This window comes from Podarcis liolepis (assembly GCF_965112155.1).
Source record: "Podarcis liolepis genome assembly, chromosome: 4".
NCBI classification, from domain to species: domain Eukaryota; kingdom Metazoa; phylum Chordata; class Lepidosauria; order Squamata; family Lacertidae; genus Podarcis; species Podarcis liolepis.
The window spans coordinates 49112073-49134746 of NC_139558.1; the positions used below are offsets into that span (position 1 = coordinate 49112073).

The 22674-nt window shown below is 42.4% G+C and overlaps 1 protein-coding gene across 6 annotated transcripts; it reads left to right on the forward strand.

Moving 5' to 3' along the window:
- Nucleotides 1–1179: 1179 nt before the first annotated feature.
- DDX3X (DEAD-box helicase 3 X-linked) lies at nt 1180–22419 on the forward strand. Of its 6 annotated transcripts, none has more exons than XM_083498442.1 (19): nt 1474–1994; nt 3642–3699; nt 4679–4729; nt 7472–7531; nt 10768–10899; nt 11871–11997; nt 12769–12939; nt 13023–13122; nt 14361–14496; nt 14796–14881; nt 16056–16154; nt 16511–16671; nt 16768–16912; nt 17214–17358; nt 17622–17803; nt 17909–18026; nt 18472–18628; nt 19598–19746; nt 19902–22419. In XM_083498442.1, the coding sequence occupies exons 1-19, from the start codon at nt 1950–1952 to the stop codon at nt 19988–19990; spliced, it is 2211 nt and encodes a 736-aa protein (XP_083354568.1). In that variant the 5' UTR covers nt 1474–1949; the 3' UTR covers nt 19991–22419. The 6 variants fall into 6 exon arrangements, with proteins under 6 accessions (XP_083354572.1, XP_083354568.1, XP_083354571.1 ...); XM_083498441.1 differs by having other exon boundaries at nt 1534–1994; nt 17214–17403; XM_083498443.1 differs by lacking the exon at nt 7472–7531 and having other exon boundaries at nt 1535–1994; nt 17214–17403.
- The last annotated feature ends 255 nt before the right edge of the window (nt 22420–22674 follow it).

The following is a 22674-nucleotide window of genomic DNA, read 5'->3' on the forward strand; positions in this document are numbered from 1 at the left end:
GAAGGCTAATTTCCCTGCATCTCAGGGCTCTATGGTTTAAGACCATGAACTGATGCTTGGGCAATCTCAGGATGGAGTGGCATACCTCCTCCCCTCCAAATATTCCACAATGTTCATCCAAACTACATGAGATGCATCACAGGAAATTAGCAACTCTTTCACAAGACATTCACATTTAGAATAACCCATGAACCAAACCAAACCAGTTGTTTCTTTAACTTCCAGTAAAGTGTATATAGAACTGTACCCTTAGTGCTAGGAGCTGAAAAGTTCACATAAGTGGCCCTGATGCACATATGATGCATATACTGGTAAACCCAGTTTTTTTAGTGTTGAGAAATATAATTATTTTGTAGTTTCCTCAGCAAAAAGGGGGCTTTGCAACTTGAGTTGTAAATATATATTGCCAAGTGAATTTACAAGCACTGCGAGATAGGACCAATTTATTCCTTCAAGAGACAAAAAGAATCCTAATACACAACTCATATGAATACACACATTTGCCTCAGAACAAGGGGCACTTGCAGCACTCTTTTATTTTGATGGGACTTACTAAAATAAATTTGCCTAAGATCATACTGTGTCAGATAGTGCAAATGTGAAGTTAGCATGTATACACGGGGAGAAACTACCGGTAACTTTTTGAGTATACAAAGATCTACTGAAGTAAGCCAACAATGTCAAATTGCTTTTCCTCAGGTGATTAGGGGACGAAGTTTGGGGGGGGGGTACTATGAGCTATGCTCCTTTGTTAAAATGCGTCCAAGGCGACAGGCATTCTGGAGAAGCATCCTGAAGAGCTAAAAATACTGGGCGGCCTCTCAGCCCTTGACCTCTGGGGTCAGAAGCCTCCCGCACTTAAGACGGCAGAGGCCAAACTCCTCCTTGCAATGGAAGACAGCATTTTCCATAGGCAAATGATGCGAGAGGCCCAGACAAGGTCATCGCTATGCATCCTTTCTTTGCAGAGGGTTTTTTGTGACCAAGCGAAGAAACGGCATTAGGCGCCAGAGGGAAGGGGGTGGAAAAGGCGCAAGAAGGGGAACTCCGCCAGGAGGCCATCGCCTCCTCATTGTTTAGGGGTTACAGGGCGTCGGGAGGGCTGCTGGCCGCGCTGCTGGTTGCCAGGCGACCCCTCCTAGGTCACACACAAGGCAGAAGCGAGTCGCGCAACGCCACTCTGACGTTACCGCCAACTCTCGTGCTGCTTCTCGCAATCCTCGGGACATAGGCGGCTGCCTAGCCGCCTCGACTCTCCACTTTGGGTCCCTCACACTACATCCCCACCCCCACCCGAAGGCTGCGCCACTTCAGCAGCCGCATACAGCCTAAGATGGCGGCAGGACCGAACGGAAATGCCCACGTGACCTAGGGAGCCCCTCTCTGTTCCCAGAGCCTTATTTCATTTGGACAGAAATCTCGCGAGATCTCAAAGAAAACGAGGAGGGGGGGTGACTCACCAGTCTTTACGAAACGAAACGGGAGGGAGGGGAAGGCAAACCAGGGCGGGGAGGGGTAGAGATCTCGCGCGAGCAGCGCTGTAAACATTGTGTGAAGAAACCTCGCGATAACACCTAGATCCTCCTGAATCGGGAGGAGTCCGCAGCCTCCCTAGTTCTCGCGGTAGCCTTGGGATTTCTTCGCCCTCCCCCCACCTCTTTATGCGGAGCGGAGAGTTCTCCCCGCGATACCTTTTGCTGCAAGCAGAGGTGGGGGGAGGGGATCGAGAGGAGGAAGAAGGGGCGTGGTTTGCGCGCTGAAGTCAGCACGGCGGCTGCGAGGGGGCGGAGGAATATATAAGGGCCCGGGCCGAACTGGGGGGGTTTCAGTTAGAGACGCGATTCCGAGGCGAAGTAGCGGCGAAAGCGACAGCGGCCCAGGCTAGTTCTACGTCTAGTGAATCCGAATTTCTCTACGCGGAGCGGGACCTCCCGACACGATCTCTCGTTATGAGTCATGTGGCAGTGGAAAATGCCCTCGGTCTAGATCAGCAGGTAAACGGGGGCGGAATGGCGGGTGGGCCTGGAGGACCGAGGCGTATCCCCCCCCTGCTCCCCGGCCTGTTTTCGGGGGCCCTCCGGACTCATTGAATCGATCCTAATTCGCCCCTTTACTCCTTTTATTCTCGCCCCCCCCCGCATCCTCCTCACGCCGCTCTCTTGGTGGCGCATTTAACTGTGACGCAGTTCCTTTTGTGGGGTTCGCCCCATTGGCGCCTCGCGAAGCCCCGAGCCTCCCTCGGGAAAGGGAGCCGAGCGAGGCCAGCGGAGCCCCCGCGAACGAGGAAAGGGAGCGGCGCGGCGGAGAGCGGAGGGTAGCTCGGGTGAAGCGCCGCCGGGCCCTTTGAGGCCTGCTGTGGGGGCTTTGTGCGTCGCTGGCGACTGCTTACATCTGCCGGGCCCCCTAGCGGCGGCGGCCGGGAACTGCAGCGGGTGGGGGACAACGGCGGCCATTGTGCGTGTGACGAAGCGAGGTGGGGGGGGAGAAAGAGGCTGCTTGGTGGCGGAGGCGCGTGCGCGGCTCCCTCTGTCTGGGGAAGGGGAGGAGGAGGGGAGTGGGAGCCACAATGGCTCTGGTGCTGCTGCTGCCGCTGCTCCTCCCGCTCTGCCTTACGCGCGCGCGCGCGCCCCCGACTCCTTTGTCCTCGAGGCCCACGAGGTGGGGGGGAAGGGCAGGCCTAAGGCCGCGTCTTCCTCTCGTCTTGGCTTCTCGGAAGCCTGTTTAAAATGAAGTTGCGCCTTCCCTCTGCCCGGTTTGGGGCGGGGTGGCGCTGCGCTAGAGCCGGCTCCCGAAGTAGGTCACGAAGCCGGCCGGGAAGGGGAAAAGAGGAAGGAGCCACGTGACGCGGCCGGATTAGCGGCCGCCAGTGAAAGCCGAGCGCCGCTGCTTGTGTCGCTCCGGCCGTAAACCCCCCCCGGGGGGGGCGGCGCTCCGTCTTCGCCAGGCCCGCTTGTGGGGCGGGGAGGAGGGAACGCTTTCCCCCAAGGCCCACCCGGCCGAGCGAGCCTGCCTTGTACAACTGCTAATAGCTCTGTCTGAAGGCCGCGCGAGATGATGTGCATCCATCTTAAGTTGAAAAAGGGGATTCTTAGATATAAATGGATTTTTTTATTAACCCCCCCCCCCTTCCGCAAACAAAATTCATTTTCATGAGTATATGAAAATATTCAGCAGCGGTATTTTTTACCTTGGTTGTATATACCGCTTGGACAATTCTAAGGCCTAGGCCCTTTTTTCTTGACAGCTTCAGTAGGAGTAGCTTCTTGAGGAAGGCTAAGGTATACAGTGCAAGCTTAAGTTCCATTTTATTTTTAAAAGCATTGGCATAAGTAACGTTTGAGGAAAGGGGAATTTGGGTTGTAGTCTACTGTATTTTTGAATGCAAATATTAAGCATATTGGAAGACAGCACTAAATTGAGGCCTTTGTCCATAATGTCACATGCTTTAAGTAAAACCAAAGTATGTTTTAAGGAGGTATGGTTTAAATTGACATTAAATTTTCAACAGCAATATCAAAGCTATTCTGGTGTTTAATGCTGAGAGCCTGCTAATTTACAATGTGAGATGAGATTAGAAATTCTTTACTAGTTGAAGTATTTTCAATTACTCAGGTTGAATGACTATTCTCTTTTTTAAAAAGTTTGCTGGTCTAGACTTGAATTCTTCAGACGATCAGAGTGGAGGAGGTACAGCAAGCAGTAAGTATATAATTCAGAAGTAAAGCATCTTACTGCAGCTAGTAGAGAGTATTTGATGGCATGTTTGTCCAGTACAATAGTAGAAAAATGGCAGATTTTTATGCTTGAGAGAGCAGATCTATGGCATCCTGTAAGTACTGTAATTGTAGACTACTAAATCTCATTGGTTTTCTGTGTAAATCAGTTACACCTAAATCTGTTGTACATTACATGTTACCATGCTAGAAACTTGCCTTTAAAATGACTGTTAAGAACCTTAAATTGGGTGCCTGCTTAATCAATTAATTGCAGACCTTGAAGGAGTAGACTGCAAGTTGCGTACAGTTTTGGTGCACAATAGTATGAGCATGGTATCAAAAGGGATTTAGTGATTGTGTTACTCAAGAGTACATAAATTGTTTCATCTGCTAAAACGGGGTATGTATTTATTTCCTATAGTGAGGCAGCAGCACATTCCAGTTATTGTTGTTACTATTATGTATTAAATTTGTATATTGTCTGAGAATACAAAATACATTAGAAAACAAAGCAAACTAATAACACACTTCCCACAAACACATTTTGAAAGCCATAGAATGTTAATTAGCCAAATGCCTGCTTGAAGAGCAAAGTTTTCGTTTGGCACCTTTATTACATACATTTAGGTGTCCCTAGGGGAGAGCATTCCACAAATGGGGAACCACCATCCAAAAGGCTCGTTCTCGTGTTGCCACCCTTTGGTTGTTTGCATATTTATAACAATGAAAATGCTTGGGAAGGGGTGCTATATGTTTAGACTATATGCTTAAGCATGAAGTACTTAAACACTTCTTAATGTGCATGTTGGTTTGTTTTTTTGTAAGTTATTTAAAGTTGCTATAGCAAAAAATGACTAAGTTTAATCAATAAACAAAATAAGGTGTTAATATTATTAGTAATAAAAGAGCAACAGACCTTGCTGCATAGAGTTTTAATCTGAAACTTTTTTTCCAACTTTCAGAAGGCCGGTACATTCCTCCTCACTTACGGAATAGAGAAGCTTCAAAGCAGGGTATGTTCGTTGGTACTTGAATATATAGAACATCAGGGTTAAAAAAATAGGCTCACAAATGAATTGAACTGCAAGAACCTGAAAATGTTTGGTGCTCAGATTCAGGGAGATTTGGTACAAGGGGTTGGATGTATGAGTATCTAGGCTTTTGAAAGTAGGGAAAGGTATTAAGAGTGCACATTTAAGTAACATCTTATTAAGTCTGTGGCAAAAATTAGATTCCCTTATTCTACAGTGGGTACGGGGAAGATTTGGGATCAATGTAGTTAGCTAGGCAAGTCTAAGTAAGCTGCTGATTGATGAGCTGTATATTTGGCTTGAGTAATAAAGCTACTTAAGTAACAGTGCAATCTGTTGTAAAATGTGCTTGCATCCAAGCAGAATAAGATAATGGTTTGCTCATTTTGAAAGTTATGGTAATCATGAAGTCAGGCAGTGATTCCTGTATTGAAATGTCTACTCCATTATCAGAGTCTGTGTCAATAAAGAATGTGTAAGGGAGTGGCCCACACACATTATGAAAATGTAAAATAAATGGTGACTGTATACCCGTACCATCATCTTGATTGACACTGGAAGCAATTTTCAGTAGTTCCTGTATACTCTCTAAATCTGCTGTGGAAGTTTCCTTAACCCTCTAGAGATCTAGGAAGGATGTGGTGGGATGTAGAGCTGATGGAGTACTGGTGAAAATCCTCCACATTCTACTAATGGAAGCCTTACGGTCAGCTCATTGACATTTTTTTGTTTTCATAGCTTGGTACAATCCGTTCTACTAAGTTGGTGGCTATACCATGCCCTGAAAAACCCTATGTGTAGCCTGTAACCATCAAGCCTGTTTATGGGGAAGTTTGAACACAGAGCTTTGTCCAAGGATTCTTGAGCTTTAAGCTGTTGGTTGATTAAGCTCTTAATCTCCTGCTAAATTGTATCATGATACTCTAAAAATTCAACCCTCCAATGCTATAGGGGAATATGCTGCATTAATAGTGTCTGATCAACTACTAAACTTGGGCTGCAATCCAATACTCATTTACCTGGGAGCAAGTTAGTGTTTTACTCCATGTGGCTTAATTCAAATAGGATTGAAGTGCTGGAGAACATCAGGTCTCATCCCTCTCCCAACCTGTGACAGCTTGTCTTGGCTCAGATGCCTCTGCAAAAATTACCTTGCTTGTGGACTGGCAGGGAGGCACCAAGAATACTTTTCTAGAGAATACTTTTTACTTTCAATTGTGATCTTTCAGCATTTTAGCTTAAATCGGCTTCATGGGTAAAAGCCAGAAACTAATTTACTGTGACTATAAATCGGTTTGTTGGTAAGTAGCTCTCCAAGTTAATAGAGGTCTCTCCCTACTTTGCTGCTAGAAGTCTTTTAAAATAGGTGTGAGAACCTATGGCCTTCCATATATTGACTGGTCTACAACTCTGGCCGTTCTTGGCTGAAGGGGATAGGAGTTGCAAGTCCAGCATCTTCTGGGATGCAGGTTTCCAAGCCCACTTTAAATATCTACAGATTGAATATTGTGTCCTTTATTGAACCATGATCTCTGCACAGTTCAGCAAAGCGGTCTGGAAGTGCTACTGAATTTGGGGGCAGGGAAATAATGTACAGATACTACTTTTGCAAGTATTCTAACTGCTAGATAGGAAGGTTTAGGTATAGGGTGCTTATTGTCAGGACAACTTGACTCTGCCCACTTTGTTGCTCAACTGATAGAAGTTGTGAATAGTGGCAGAACAAGGGGCATAAGATGAAGCTTGTTCAAATTCACAGATTCTAATTTCTATTCAAAACTAACAGCTCTTTGCAAGAAAACTCAGTTGTATTGGGGCTACCAAATACTGAATGGCATTGATATCCAGCTATTTGTAGTTGTCCTTATCCCTTCTCTCGTGTAGGTATGGATACTGTAAAGACCAATAGAGTTGTTGTATCGTAAATCCACAGAAGCTCTTATCGCAGTTGGTCAAGTATGTCACAAGTTCCTTTATTTTTGCAACAGACTGATACAGGTGCCTGTGCCCATTTGGAAGTTGTTGCCTCACAAGGACATGCTTAGAAACATTGAAGAGTGATTCCTGCTGCTTCCAAGGACTACCCAACACAAGAGGATAGGATGAACCTTTCCCAGGGGAAAGCTTATTCACTCTCATACACATATGGTTCATTCTGAGTTCCTCTCAGTAGATCCATAGAAATTAATGGACCTAAGTTAGCCATGTTTGTTTATTTCAGTGGGTCTACTATGAGTAGGACTAGGACACAACCCTTAAAAGCAGCTGTACAAATTATTGAGTGTGACGTTGCACAATACCTGTTGAATCAGATGTATTGCCCTTTTCTTGAGGGAAAGGACTCCTTGTGTTGGACTGTTTGGAGCTGTTGAGAGTTTATCTTGGCTTCTCAGGGTGTCTTGACCTGGTGAGAGGCTGGCTCCTGCCATTCCTAAGTCCTCTGTACATGTGCTTTGGCAGCAGGACGGGGTTCCCCTATCCTGGTCACCAGGAGGCAAGAGAGTGCTCTTGTTCCCCTTCCCTCTCATCGCCAAAGGTGAGCTGGTGAGTGATTGTGAATGTGGAAGCCTGGAAAGTTGACATCTTCACACGGATATTTTTATGTTGCTTGAGTAAAATATCTTTTACAGGTTGAAGAAATTCTACTGTACCATTATGTTGAGTTTTTTATGCATTTGAACTGGATTGAATTATAATGCTGGGAGTTTTATGGCTCTTTTGCAGCAGGTAATGCCTATAACTATGCGGCAAACTACTATTCCAATTCGATGCCACCAAGAAGCTGTAAGTTGGTGTCAGGATGGAGTGGTCTTAAAAAATTGTCATTTGAGAGCATGCCTCTAAGCATATTGCATAGTTATAACTTGCAGTCAACTAACAGTGTGAGCATTTGTTCCTTTACGCTCATTGTCAGGCATGCTTCCTTTGCCTGCAACTTTAACTTTTTTAGGATTAATTTGAATACAGTAAACCCACAACTTACACACGGTTAGCATTCAGCTTTACATGTGTGGCAAAAAATAAAAAGGGAGCGGGGTTCAAGAAAATATTTATTTGGAAAACGCTATTGAACCCAATGTGTTTTGAATTTGGCTTTAGGTGCAATCCCTGGAACGTAAATTCTGCATAAGTTGCGGGTTTAATCTACTGGCTTACTGTGTTTAAGGAAAACTACACATTAAGGAAACTACAACTTCAGTTGCACTTTGTACCTGAGCAAGCTTTTGTTGCTTCTAATGGATAGACTGAAAAATACAAGGAAAGGTTTCCAATTCTGCACCTTATAAAATTTAAACCCACAACAATCCTAATACTCAGGTCTTGGCAAGTGCTGGAATTGTGTTTTTTTGGATCTTCAGATTTATTAAATATAGCATAAAAGAAGCTGGCCCACAAGACACTTGAAAGTTACCAAGCCTTTTTAGTGCTAATTTTCTAGCATGTTTACCATGCCCCACAGTTTTAGTTACATGTTGAAGCTAAATAGTATGCAGTGCTGTCTGGTGTGAATAAGATGTAAGAAGAGCCCTTCTGGATCGGTGGAAACGCCCATCTAGTCCAGCATCCTGCTCTCACACTGGCCAACCTAATGCCTATGAGAAGTCAACAAGGAGAAGCTTAGCGCAACAATTCTAGTTCTTTCCTCTTGAATACAGTACTTGGAGGTAGTAAATAGCTACTGTAACTAGTAGCCATTAATAACCATTCTATTTGGATATAGAATTTTAGACACCTAATAAAATCTTTTTTAAATATGGAAGGAAATACACAATATACTCTGAACTTAAATATTAATAATTTATTTTCCTTAATTAGTGGAGGGGTTGTGTGCTTAATCCTATTTACAGAATTTCCCAATTTAAAAAATCTATGAACTTCTCCCCTAAGCCCTTGGACAGGTTCTCTAAGCAGGTTCACAGAACTTCTATAAGTTTACATATTAGCCTAATGTACTACATCTTTGAAAACTATTATTCCAACAGATGTCATGTTGCTTTTTTCAGTTCTTTTGCATTTTGGTTGCTTGTTGGATAAGTAATTGAAATATTTAGAATAGATTGTTCTAGGTAATTTAGTAGAACTTGGCATTTTGAAATCTGTCACAAACTTCAGGTTTTTGGAATGTTAAAGAATAACAATTAGATGGAGCAGAATCTTACTTCATCCAATCTAGAGATGTAAAATCTTTTTAACAGCGAACAAACAATTTTTCTAGAACTTCTTAAAAAACTGAAATACATGTACAGTAAATTGTTAATTGCAGAAAGTATAAATGTTAGGGTTGCTGTCCAACTCCCTAACCTACTGTGGTGGCAGGGGGCTCCCTCTAGTGAGTCCAGATCAATCTGCTCTGGTGGTGCAGATTCCCTATTCGCCCACTGAAAATGTTCACTGGTAGGAGTACTGCCAGCAAGCTTCACTCCACCATCTCATAAAAAGTCCCCAACTGGGGAGGGATCAGGGTAATTCAGCTGGCCTGGGATCCTGAGCTGACCCCACTGTTGTCAATTGATTGCATTGGTCCTGATAGCTACAACAACTCTGCTCTTGCCTTCCAACCTGACCAGAGTGAGTGACAGTGCTGTGGGTGTGGCAGTGGCTCTGCTAAACCCTGCAGCTGCCTGGACAGAGGTTCGATTGGTCTGCTAGTCAGACAAATAAATTCAGCATCTTGGAAGTACCAAACATGTCTCAGTGGAAGGATCTTGTAGTGAACAGAAACCTTGTAGTGAACAATATTCTTACTAGGGCTTAAGTAGTTAGCATCATCTAGGAATTGAAGAATCAATACAACCCCCTAAAGTAACAGTGGGATAGTTTGGATATCATGCTAAATCACAGTCAAGTGTGATGCAAGCAAGCCTTGGACTCGTACACTTCCTTCTTGTGTTTCCTTTGGTGTGCAGCCATCAACAGGAGTTAAGACTTCTTTTCTGTTAAGTGCAGTTTATGTCCAAATTGACAAGCCTGTTAATGCTAATTCTGGTTTCAACCTCTGTAGTTAATATTCACCAGTTTGTCAGTTTCAACATCTAGCATTGATATCAATCTTTTTGGGCTATTGGGCACATTTGGAACGATGAGAGTTCTGTGGGCGTCACCACCTCTGGTTGCTTCTTTCTCATCTCTTTCCATCTCCCCCTGCAGACAGAAAGCACACGTTTTTGACTTTAGTAAATATTGGATCCTGTAGAAATAAAGATACCCAAAAAATGACCATGAGAATAAAGATTGCAGTGTGAGACTGCACAGTAAAAAATGCAGATCTCATGCTTCCCACTATCACAAACATATCAATGGCACAAATTCTAATGGATGTCCTCCAGAGTACCACAGTGGCCACCCCAGGCATAACAAGTTGTGGTCAAGCACAGATATAAGTTGAAGCCTTCAAGAACTCCTTGTTAGCATGTCAAGGAAAGTGTGGGAGCCCAAGGCTCACCAAGGTTCATTTGCATCACTAAACTGGCTTAGATTCAAACATCATTTTATGAACTTTATACTGCAATCTGCTCTTGCTAGGAAGCAGGATTTGTAATCAAAATAATACATACAACACTCATCGTTGACTGGTCTGTCATTCCATTCATAATAAAATATATATTTGCCAAGTTTTGCACAGGATCTTGAATCTTGCTTCAGTCGGTTTGACTAGCTTTCTTTAGGACATGCTTCTGTTTTCAGCATGGCAGCGAGTATTGATGCACAAAACTAATACACATGCGAATCACTGCATTAGTTGTTTTTTTAAAAAAAATCTCTTTGCTCAACTAAATACACAACTTTCCATAAAACCTGGTTTGCAGCTTTGTAAAGTGGCTCACAATGCAGCATCCATGTCAGGTGAAGGCTTGCATCTCTAATCAAGAATTTAGGCCCAACACTACTCTACTTTCCCCAGAAAGGAGCCTTTCATGTAAATTTCTGGCAGCAAAAGTCGCACTGAGGCTGTGGAGCTTGCAAAAACTTGCTAGCGGATTTTACCCTTTAATTTTGTAACTTTTTATTCTCTGCCAAAGATTCCCCCAGCTGGGACTCTCGTGGAGGTAATGGCTATATGAATGGATATGATCGTGACAGCCGGATGAATGGCTACGATCGTGATCGTGGTGTGTTTGGATCCAGAGGAGGATCTGGACGTGATGACAGAGGTGGGCGAGGGAGACCTGGCACCTTTCATCCAACAAAACTTGAGTGTCCACTGCTGCTCTTGGCAATAAAGACAGCTTCTTTCTAGAGAGCTTAGATCAGGTTATAGTAGCACAGGTTGAGACTTCTTAGGGGAGTTTGAGGCTTTGTTTATCAAGTACCATTTTCAGAGCTGTTTTGCCCTCAGCTGGAAAGCTACAGAATTAGTACTCATTCTTGTTGGCTACTTGAATTTGGATCCCGGAGCCTTAATTATAGTTACAGCTACAGGATACTACCGTAGAATTCTGGAGTTGTATAGTTATCCAAATAAAACAGTCATACGAATGTCTCAAGAACAGTGAAGCTTCTCACTGAGTGGCCTCATTATACCAGTTACCACCGACTCCAGATTTTTCCTGTCAGGAAATACCATCAGTCTCCAGGTCTTTTCACTGCTTTCTGTTTCATCATCTTTGCTTCAGTGTACCTGTGGACACATTGATGGACTCCGGGAAGGTCTCGTTTTCAGCCCAGGTTGCCATTTTTTTCTTGAGACAAATTAATTGTAACTACAATTAAGATAATGACATGATTTTTGGAAGTGGTTCACGAAAGGTTGCCTAATGGCCATACTCTACTACAACGCCATGGGCGCAAAAGTAGGCAGGGTCCTAATGGACATTTCTAGGCTTTGCTTTTGGGGTTTGCTGCAGTTCGAGAGAATCATCGGCTGCTGCCTCTTGAATATAATTTGCTACATGATCACCCTGGACCAGCTTTTTAAACGCTGCCATCTTGCAATATTGGCAGTAAAATACCCGATTTCAGTGCCTTTCCTTGATTTAAAATGTGCAATAAAATATGGGAATTTCTCTTAAGAGAGGCTGCTAATTACTCAAACATTTTCATGGTAATGGTTTGAGGGATTTTGTATCTTTACAGTGAGCATCTACACAATCAGTGATTTCATTGGTGATTTTATTATTCCTAGGATTTGATGGTGGGTGGAATGCTGGCAGAGACAGGGATGCTGCATACAGTAGCTTTGGTGCAAGGAGTGACCGTGGATCAGGAAAATCAAGCTTCTTTGCTGAGCGTGGTAATGGTTCAAGAGGAAGGTAAAAATGTAGCTCTTTTCCCATTAAAAATGTGAATGCCACCACTGTAAAACATTCAGTAATCTGTAGAAATAGGGGAGAACTGACCAAGGTTAAGACGTGTGTTTTTTGTGTTGAAAGCCTGCTTTGTAGCTCTTAGGCTTGCATTGACTGCAGCATGTTAATTTTTGTGTGTATAGGGCTACCCTCTCATTTCCACCAACTTACTGCTGTAGGACTTCTAAAGTTTACATCCTTGTGCCTTCTTAGCATTAGCACATATGCCCCAGCAGAAAGACAGGGGAATGACAATTTAGAGCAACTGTGCAGGAATGGCATATATCTGGGATTGGAAGGAGCTCTTTCAGTAAGCTTTCTCCTTGTTTGATGAAGGACCAGGAGGCTGGGGCGTTCAGGGGATGTGGCAGAATTGTGTTGCGAGAGCAGTAGAGGAGTTAAATGATAGTCCAATTCCCAACGTTGATTAAAATGCAATCTGAACAATTAAATGCCTCTACCTGGCAGGTGTGCCACCTCAAATTTCGTTGGTATTCTGTCCACATGCCTCATATATATGAGACAGTTGAAATATTGGGGTAATATATCCTTCCCAAGGGGATGTCAAATCTTGGGAAATAGATAGCGGTGGTGTTATACTAATTTATTGTTTAATTATATCATGAAATACTTTGAAGCTGCCTAGCAGCCAGGCAGCTTCATTAGTGTGTTTAGTACATCACATCACAGAAACTGTCATGAACACTGGTTTTAGTGTAATTTCATGTAATCTAGGTTTGATGACCGTGGTGGAAGAGGCGGTGAATTTGATGGCATTAGCAGTCGTGGTGGTGATAGAAGTGCCTTTGGCGGCAGATTTGATCGTGGTGGAAACAGTCGTTGGTCTGATAAAAGTGATGAAGATGACTGGTCTAAACCACTTGCCCCAAGTGAACGTGTGGAGCAGTAAGTACTAGCAGTGGGATCTGGTGGTCTGTAAGTCAGGTATTCAGTGCTGTGTGATGGTACATTGAATGTTTATCTTCTAGGGAGCTGTTTGCTGGTGGTAATACTGGCATTAATTTTGAGAAGTATGATGACATTCCGGTTGAAGCAACAGGCAACAACTGTCCTCCACACATTGAGAGCGTAAGTATTTGTTTAATGCTACAACTAGTGTGCTGCTTACACTAGAATACCAAGGGACTACTGTTGTAAATAAAAATATGCCCTTTTCCCTTATGGGGTATCCAAGAGCCCATATAGAGTCCTTACATAGGTTCCCTATTGGTAGGAGAAAATAACAGAGGCCAACCAGAGAATATTGAGAAGCAAAGCAGCTAGTAAGCTTGATCTTTATTAATCTGTTGCAACAGGGTGCTCCCCTCACACGCAGGAGAGGAAGAGCACCCCAGAAATGCTGTGCAAGGGCTTATAAAGACTTTTGAAATTCCCATCCTCCAGATCAAGACCACCCCCAGAAACATTATGCATACATCACAGAAGGGGTGTAACCTAAGACCACCCCTCAGATATATCCCACCTACATCACAGAAATTTAAATATTGTTTTTCTCCTGTTGTTGTTTATCTCCTGTCTAGCAGGTTGCTTGATTGGATTTCCTGGGGAGCCTGGCCATTCTTTTGTAGTGGTAAAATACTTATTTCCTGGGCCAGGTCACAGGCTCACACCTTATTCAAACAGAACAGACATATCCTTGAGACAGGATTTGTGAGGAAAGAGACAATAGGGAGGCTTTTCCAGTTTAACCTTGCAGAGAAAGGATTTGGTCAGTTTAGGAATCAAAATGGTTCCAGGTTGGTCTTCCTGTGTTGTTCTATGTATGTGCAGTTATGAACATTACCATATATCTAAGACCATAAAATTCCTATCACACTACTTTTATACATTTAAATTAGCGTTGTGGATCTGATGGTCCTTCAAAAGGGACACTTTACTTAAAAGTCTTTGTCTTTAGTAATCTATGTGATTGCTATAGGCAACATGGAATTGCATGCAGATGAATGAATGCAGGATATTGGAGGAGGAACATAACTCTCCTTGCCTCCAGCAGCACACTATATTTCACATTAGGCTTTGAGAAAGATGCTTTGCTGCCTTTGTATTCAGCATAAACAAAAGGGGATACCAAGAAAGGAAGGGGACATGCCATCCTACATAAGAATCAAATGGGCTGGTGAGGAAGATGGGAAGTTTCTTCCATCTGCGTGAGCCCACTGCAAGACTTGTTGGTATCCAACCTTTTAGCAAGATGATGGAAAATGAGGGGCAGTTCTCTGTCCATCCTCTGCCTTCCCCTCTTATGAGTGTAAAGCAAACTTTTTGGACTTTTACCAGATTGTTTAATAACTTGAACTCTGTTGCAGTTCAGCGATGTTGACATGGGAGAAATCATTATGGGGAACATTGAACTCACCCGCTACACTCGGCCTACTCCAGTGCAGAAATATGCTATCCCTATCATCAAAGACAAGAGAGACTTGATGGCTTGTGCCCAGACAGGCAAGTTTGTGTTTGCTATGTGTTACTGCAGTGTTCTAATTGAGAAATTTGGGGGTGTTAATTGAGGGTTCTTGGGTGCACATAGTGAGGCCATTCCCTTTACTGGCAGTTGACTCTAGCACAACATGGACACCGATAATTTGGTAAGACGTATATTAGGATTTAAAATACCACCCTAAATTTAACGCCTGTTTCAGATTAACTTGAAATGAGTACAGGATGGATGGAGCATAACATTTGGGTGGGATTTATGGAATGAAAATGTTTTTGCATTGCTTTCAAGATTAAATGTCTTTTAGGGTCTGGAAAAACTGCTGCATTTCTTCTGCCCATATTGAGTCAGATATATACAGATGGCCCGGGTGATGCCCTCAGAGCAATGAAGGCAAGTTCATTATATCTTGTTTAAACAAACAATACAGTATTTCACTTTAGCACTGTGCACATTGCCATCTCTGTTACATTGCTGAAAAATGTAGATCTTGAGTACAAATATACCGTTTATTACATTTATTCATTGCTTACTACATAATTTACTAAAAGCAATCATCCTGCGATATTGTAGAAAGGATGGATTTTTTTTTGCACCCCACTAAAAGATAAATATTAAAGCAGGCTAGGGTACCATTATAGCATATAAGAATCAAATGCAAGAGTAAATGACGAAATGTTGGCCTACCGCCTAAAAGTTGATAATTGTGCCAGGCACCTCTCCCCAGCATTCCACACCTAGGGGGCTACCACTGAAAAGGCCTTTTTTGTGTTGCGACCCTACTCATCTCTCTTCTCAGGAAGCACAGAAAAAAGGACAATAAGATGTGTGTACAGCTTTAGGTGAAAACCAGCACTTTGAATGGAGCCCACCCAGAAACCTGTAGTCAACCTGTAGTGCGGTTGCTGGTGTTGTATGTTCGGATGTAGTTCCAGGCAGCAATCTGGTTGCTGAATTCTGCACTAGTTGCACTTTCTAGACTGTCTTCAAAGGCAGCCCCACATAACACATTGCAGTACTTATCCCCGAGGTTGCCGTAACATAGACTAAGAAACTGGGCCTTCCCTCTCCAGGCATGCTAGTGGCTGTCCACCAGTCTAACCATTGGAGGCACTGGTCCACTAAGGCCACTTGTGCCTGCTGTGACAGTAATGGATGCAGAAGTACTCCCAGACAGTGCATCTCTTTCAGGGGGGATGAACCCCATCTAGAACAGGTTCCACCATAACAGAAGGTGAATTGATTTTAAGACACTGCCATCAAATAAGTTTACACATCAGGATGGAGTTTGCACAGAATAGGTCAAGGTTCAGTTGTAGCCAGCATCTTGATTATGATGACAGTCACTCTGCTAGAATGGCTGTGATGCTAATAGTTACTGGCACAGCTTGTGGTTCTCCTGCCTGGGTGCAGTCATGAACACTGCAGGATTCAGACCACAACCTTTAAAAACCTTTATGGAAAGAGCAGAGTAAAAGGTGTAACCACTTGGGTAGCAGATTGTGTTGAGAAATAACTGTTACTAGCAGCTTATTTTCCAGCTGGTAATGAGGACTTAATATTGCAGGAAAACGGAAGGTATGGACGCCGTAAGCAATATCCCATCTCGCTCGTTTTGGCTCCCACAAGAGAGCTGGCAGTGCAGATATATGAAGAAGCCAGAAAAGTAAGTATTATTCAGGGAGTGGCTAATACAGCCACATTGACCTATGGTTAACAATACAGGAGCTGAAGGTGCAAGTGACAAATTACTAACTTTTAAAAGAGGAAAATTGGGTGGGTGGTTAAAAAACTTTCATGTATCACAGAATCACAGCAGTAGTGGTCACTGATTCTTCCCCCCCCCCAAGAAAAATCGTAAAAGAACAAAAAAATAATAATTGGGGTGAGGGAATCTGCAAAAATCCCAGGGCAAGGGGATGGGCACATGAGGCCTGTAGATTAGCCAGCCCTGTGGTATTGTGCTCCTCGGAACTTGATATCTCAAGTCTTGAATTCTAAAACTAAATTTTGTTCCCATAGTTTGCATATCGCTCCAAAGTCCGCCCCTGCGTCGTGTATGGTGGGGCCGACATTGGTCAACAGATACGTGACTTGGAACGTGGTTGCCATTTGCTTGTAGCAACTCCAGGTCGTCTTGTAGATATGATGGAGAGAGGAAAGATTGGACTGGACTTTTGCAAGTATGAAAATAATATTTTAATAATTTTAGCATTTTGACAGCAGCATATTAACATGGAATCTTGGAAATCCTAATGTGGTCTTATAATACCTTCCAGATACTTGGTACTGGATGAAGCTGATCGTATGCTTGACATGGGGTTTGAACCTCAAATCCGTCGTATTGTTGAGCAAGACACTATGCCACCCAAAGGTGTCCGTCAGACTATGATGTTCAGTGCTACTTTTCCAAAGGAAATTCAGGTATTCTGTTTTGCAAAGTAGTTGAATGCCCCATTTCCAGTGAGTCAGCATACTATAGAAGTGGTGATACTCAAACCAGCAAGCAGCTGCTGTTGTAGGCAGCTAACCATAGGTAGAAAACAAGAAAAATTCTAAGTATTCCCCCCCCCCGGCCCGAATACTTTGTTTCTAGTTTAAAAATATGGAGAGAAACACCTAGTTTGTATGCGTCCACGGAAGCTTATAGCTATAGGTAAGTCTAATGGGGGTGGATTCATTATTTAATTGTCTCTCATACTGAGTAGAGTTCTCTCTTTTGAAGATGCTTGCTCGTGACTTCTTGGAGGAATATATCTTTCTGGCTGTTGGCAGAGTTGGCTCTACATCTGAGAACATCACACAGAAAGTAGTGTGGGTGGAAGAGTCAGACAAACGGTCATTTCTGCTTGACCTCCTAAATGCCACAGGTAAAGACTGTTTGGGAGAAATCCAACACAACTCTAATGGCTCAGGTAATGAGAATCTATGTTAGGTGGAGGAAAAGCTTCAGACTTTTCCTCCTTGTTTTCTCCTATATTTGAATATTTTTCTTTAATCTGCATGCAGCTAGCTTGACTAGTAAAGTTGTTTTTTTTTATGGTTGCAGTCATAATACTAGTTTGCACCACTTGGTGGTGCTATAACAATAGATTTGGCATTGTTTTGCTAATGAGATGCTTCGCTTACATAGGAAAAGATTCCTTGACTCTGGTGTTTGTGGAGACTAAAAAGGGGGCTGATTCTCTGGAGGATTTCCTCTACCACGAAGGCTATGCTTGCACAAGCATCCATGGTGATCGCTCTCAGCGAGACAGGGAAGAGGCATTGCACCAGTTCCGTTCAGGCAGAAGTCCCATCTTGGTTGCCACTGCAGTAAGTATAGACTTGGTTAAGAAAATGCTTGTGTCTTTGTATTGGCTCTTTACACTGCAGTTTCAGCTTACGGGGAGCTGATGGCTGACTCTTTATCTTCATTAGGTAGCAGCAAGAGGATTGGATATCTCAAATGTAAAACACGTCATAAACTTTGATTTGCCAAGTGACATAGAAGAATACGTGCATCGCATTGGCCGTACAGGCCGTGTCGGGAATCTTGGTAAGACACTCTTCATCAACACCTTGATAAAACTTCCACGGTGGTATAAGCATTTGTGTTTGCATATTATGTGGACTTTTAATGTCACTAAACTCCATCAGCATGCTTTGAGTATGAAAAAGTTGGTAACTGAGTAGACTGAGTAGACTAGAACTGGTTTTGTGCAGAAGATCTTTGGTTAACAGAGGCATGTTGTGAAAGATTCACATGAAATATTCCCATTCCTGCAAAGCACACGGCAGATTACCTCAATGTGGGAAAGGGTGGGTGTCATTATACGCCTGTGTGCAAAATTTCTTGAATGCTGCTTTACAGTTCAGCTACAGCTGTAATTAAAAGGTTTTGTAATTTGAGAGCACTCAGGAATATGTCTTACTCATGCTCTTGGTATTTTGAACATACAGCTTCCTTACCTTGCCTTAATATGCTGTATTTCTTTCTTTAGGTCTTGCCACATCATTCTTCAATGAGAGGAACATAAATATCACAAAAGACTTGCTAGATCTACTTGTTGAAGCTAAACAGGAAGTACCATCTTGGCTAGAAAATATGGCATATGAGCAGATTCACAAGGGTGGAAGCAGTCGTGGGCGATCAAAAGGGTAAGTTGAGTTAATCCCTAAGCAGTTAGATGTCATGTAGATGAGCTGGAATGATACCCAACGTCAAAGCAAAATACCTGACTTCCATATAGCAGTATAATATTTTACTTCTGTATTCCTCCCTTTGGCCCTTCAGTGGAAGACAGTGCTCTTCCTTTCTTCAGGATGAGAAGAATAGTAATTACTAGCCAGGAGAGGTTGCTTTTAAAAGAGGACGCATGGAGCAGCAGCATGATAAAAAATTGAAACCACTGCCCTCGCTGGCTCTGGGGAAATGATATTTTAGTGGAGTATGGCCCATATAATAAGTCTACTCAGCAGAAGGTGCTTGGTGTAACACAAATCTTAAGATTCCATTATTAAGCACCATCAAAATAGTTAATTATTATTAATCAGCAGCAGAGATCTTAGGTGAAAAATGGTTGTCCTTCAATTTCTAGAGCTCTCATGGTGGCTTGTAACTCGAACATTTAAGCAGCAAGGCGGATTTAACAGATCTGTTTGCTTGGGTCTTTATACGAGACTCCCTTTTACCTGGCAATACACAATTCTGTGCTGGATGAGTGCTCTACGGATTGGGAGCCACAGCTGTGAAGGCCCTTTATCTGGCTGCTTCTCTCCCAGCCTCTGAAGGCAGGGGCTGCCAGAGGCATTTAGGCTGTTTTATGTGGAAGTGGGCATTTCTTCAGATACTGGCTCTGAAACGGATTGGGGCCAGCATTGCTTTGCTTGGCGCCCCCTCTCCCGAAATATGATCTTTAATTGAAAATGAAATACAAAACATTAAAAATTAGTAGAGTACATCATTTTAGCCAAGGGACTGGCAATTGCTGAACTAGCAAAGATATTTGATTAACTGAATTTCCTGATGTAGCAACATGAAGGGCAATGAATTAGAAAATGTATTAAATAGCATACTTAAGGAACCATGGTCTTCTAATCGCAACTTGTTGCTGTTCTTTCCTCTAGCCGTTTCAGTGGAGGATTTGGTGCCCGAGATTATCGAACAAGTAGCAGTACCAGCAGCAGCAGTAGCTTTGGCAGCAGCCGCACAAGTAGTGGGCGCAGCGGTGGCAGTGGTGGTGGCGGTGGCCATGGAGGCAGCAGAGGATTTGGAGGTGAGTTTCATTTCACAGTGTGCCTTGGGCTGTTGGAATGAAGGAAGGTGGTGGGGAAATCTAAACTCTTGGGTTTTTCCCAAACTGTAGAAAAATAAGATTGTAAAGGTAAATTCACTTGGTCATAAACTCTTCTTGCCTTTTTGTCTTAATAGGTGGAGGTGGTGGCTATGGCGGCTTCTATAACAGTGATGGATATGGAGGAAACTATAACTCTCAGGGGGTAGATTGGTGGGGCAACTGATCTGCTTGCTGCAGATTCTTACCAAACAAGCTAATATGGAAACCACATGTAACTTAGCCAGACTATACCTTGTGTAGCTTCAAGAACTCGCAGTACATTACCAGCTGTGATTCTCCACTGAATTTTTTTTAAGGGAGCTCAAGGTCACAAGAAGAAGGAAAGGAACAGAAGCCCTACTTTGAAGGTTTAAAGACTCCATTGTAGTTGAGATTAACTCCTCCACCCCCCTACTCCCAGACTGTATTTATAATTTTGTGACTGAGGATCATTTGTTAATGTACTGTGCCTTTAACTTTAGACAACTTTTTATTTTGATGTCCTGTTGGCTCAGTAATGCCCAAGATTATCAATTGTCTTGACAAAATTACTCTACTTGGGCTTTAAAAAAATCAAACCTTGGCACGCAGGTGTGATACAACTTACAGGAATCATTGATTCATCCACTTTATACTACAAAAAAAAACTTGTGCGGTGGCCTGCATTAGGGCTTTGATACTCAGATTTGAAAAAATAAAACATCTTGAAGCATATCAATGGAATTAGTTTCTAATGTGGCAAAACTGTACTAAGTTAAAGTTGATTTGCTCACTCTATCCTGGATAGGTACTTAGAACCTGATAGTCTTTAATAAGCCATTCCAGTCATGATGATGATGATGATGATGTATGGATACATGCATACAAGCACTGTTTTAAAGTTAATGCAAGTAAACACAGCAATTCCAGTGTTTAGGCAGATTATTAATGTGAGCTAGCCAAATGGAGGCGGAACATTACAGGGAATGTTTAAAGGTCTGAACTTGAAATAGTTTTTAGGAGAATTCATCTACTTAGACTTTTCAAAATTGCCTGCCATATTAAAATTGAAATGGTAGAATGGCTGACCACAACAGTGATGGGTCCACCTTTTAAGGGCCTGACTGATTTTTTTGGTCTTAACGCATGCTAGTGTTGATGTTTTTTGGTCAAGGGGGAATGAACAGGAAGAATTATGCAGCAGGCTTTATTTTAATGCAGATTCACATTACTCTGTTCAAGCTGCGTTGAAGTGTTAACTGGCTTACTGTAGACTTGTAAAATGGCTCCAGAAGAGTAACAAATTCTGAGATCACAAAGGTTGGAATGTACATAACTGCACAAGGTTTCAATTCTGCTATCAAGTGCAGTTTTAGTCAGTTTTAGTTGCATAGGTTTCCATTGTATTTAGTCTGTTATGCTGAATCTGGCCAAAGATAAGTATTTCCAACAGTAAAATGCCTCTGCCACTTAGTTTCTCTGAGCTATCTTCTGCGGCCAGAGCTGTTACCAACTCTTAGTCTAAGTGGCATAGGACAACAGCAAAATCTCCTAAAGTGCAATAGATCTTTTCAAGTGTATTGTGCCTTGTTCTAAACTTTAAGTAGGTGCACTTGACAGTATTTGAGGTCATTTGTTATGGTGCTATTTCAATTAGTCTAGATTTAGGCCCTTGTACATTTTGCCCATAACTTTTTACAAAATACTTCTTTTATTGCACATTCAGAGAATTTTATATGTCTTGTGTGCGTGTCCTTAACTTCCAATCTTATTTTGTCTCTTGGGAGACTGAACGCAGCTTGTCTAAGGAGGAGGAACTAGATTCTAAAACTGGGACCATGGGAATAATGGTTGGGAAGAAAACTTTGCACACGACAGATTTCTAGATACTTTTTGCTGCTAGTTTTGTGTAATATTTATTGAACATTTTTGACAAATATTTATTTTTGTAAGCCTAAAAGTGATTCTTTGAAAGTTTAAAGAAACTTGACCAAAAGACAGTACAAAAACACTGGCACTTGAATGTTGAATGTCACCGTATGCGTGAAATTATATATTTCGGGGTAGTGTGAGCTTTTAATGTTTAAGTCATATTAAACTCTTAAGTCAAATTAAGCAGACCCGGCATTGGCAATGTAGCCGAAACTTTCTGATAGTAAAACAAAAATTGGCAACTTTAAAATTAAACATGCCAAGGTTTTGATACACTTGTCTTAAGATATTAATGAAACACTTCAAAACACTGACGTGAAGTGTCCAGATTCTCAGATGTTTGTTGCGTGAGTTTTTGTTTAGTTGTGTGGTTTTTTTTTCAGTGAATGTCTGGCACATTGCAATCCTCAAAACATGTGGTTATCTTTGTTGTATTGGCATAATCAGTGACTTGTACATTCAGCAATAGCATTTTAGCAAGTTTTACAGCCAGCAATATTATTCAGTTCAGATAAGGATTCAATCATATGCAAAGAATGGGTTTAATCATATGCAATGAACGGATTTAAACTTGCTGAATGTAAAGATTTGAACTTCAAGTCACTGTAGGTTTAGTAATTGCTTATTGTATTAGTTTAGATGCTAGCACTGCATGTGCTGTGCATTGCTCTCAATTTTAATAAAATAAAAAGTTGAAATGCACTTTATCATGTTTGGTCTTTTTCTTGGTGACAAAATGTGTGTCTCCTTTTTCATTGTTAATCTGGGGTGTCTCACTGCAATCAGTAATGATTAAGTGCCACAGATGCAAGTTTCTAATAGAAGCAGCACATTCTATTCTAATAGAAGCAGAACATTTAGCTAGGAAAGGCCATTATATGGAACAGCCCTTTTAGCTGTTCTGCTTGGTTCCCCAGACCTAGTGGCCTGTTTTGGTTCAGGTTTTCTTAAATGTGG

Bases quoted from the DNA above. Each gene is read 5' to 3' on its own strand.
- DDX3X (XM_083498441.1), top strand. From the start codon at position 1,950: ATGAGTCATGTGGCAGTGGAAAATGCCCTCGGTCTAGATCAGCAG. The intron at 4,730-7,471 runs GTATGTTCGTTG...GCTCTTTTGCAG, and splicing joins TAGAGAAGCTTCAAAGCAGG to CAGGTAATGCCTATAACTAT. The intron at 18,027-18,471 runs GTAAGACACTCT...TTCTTTCTTTAG, and splicing joins AGGCCGTGTCGGGAATCTTG to GTCTTGCCACATCATTCTTC.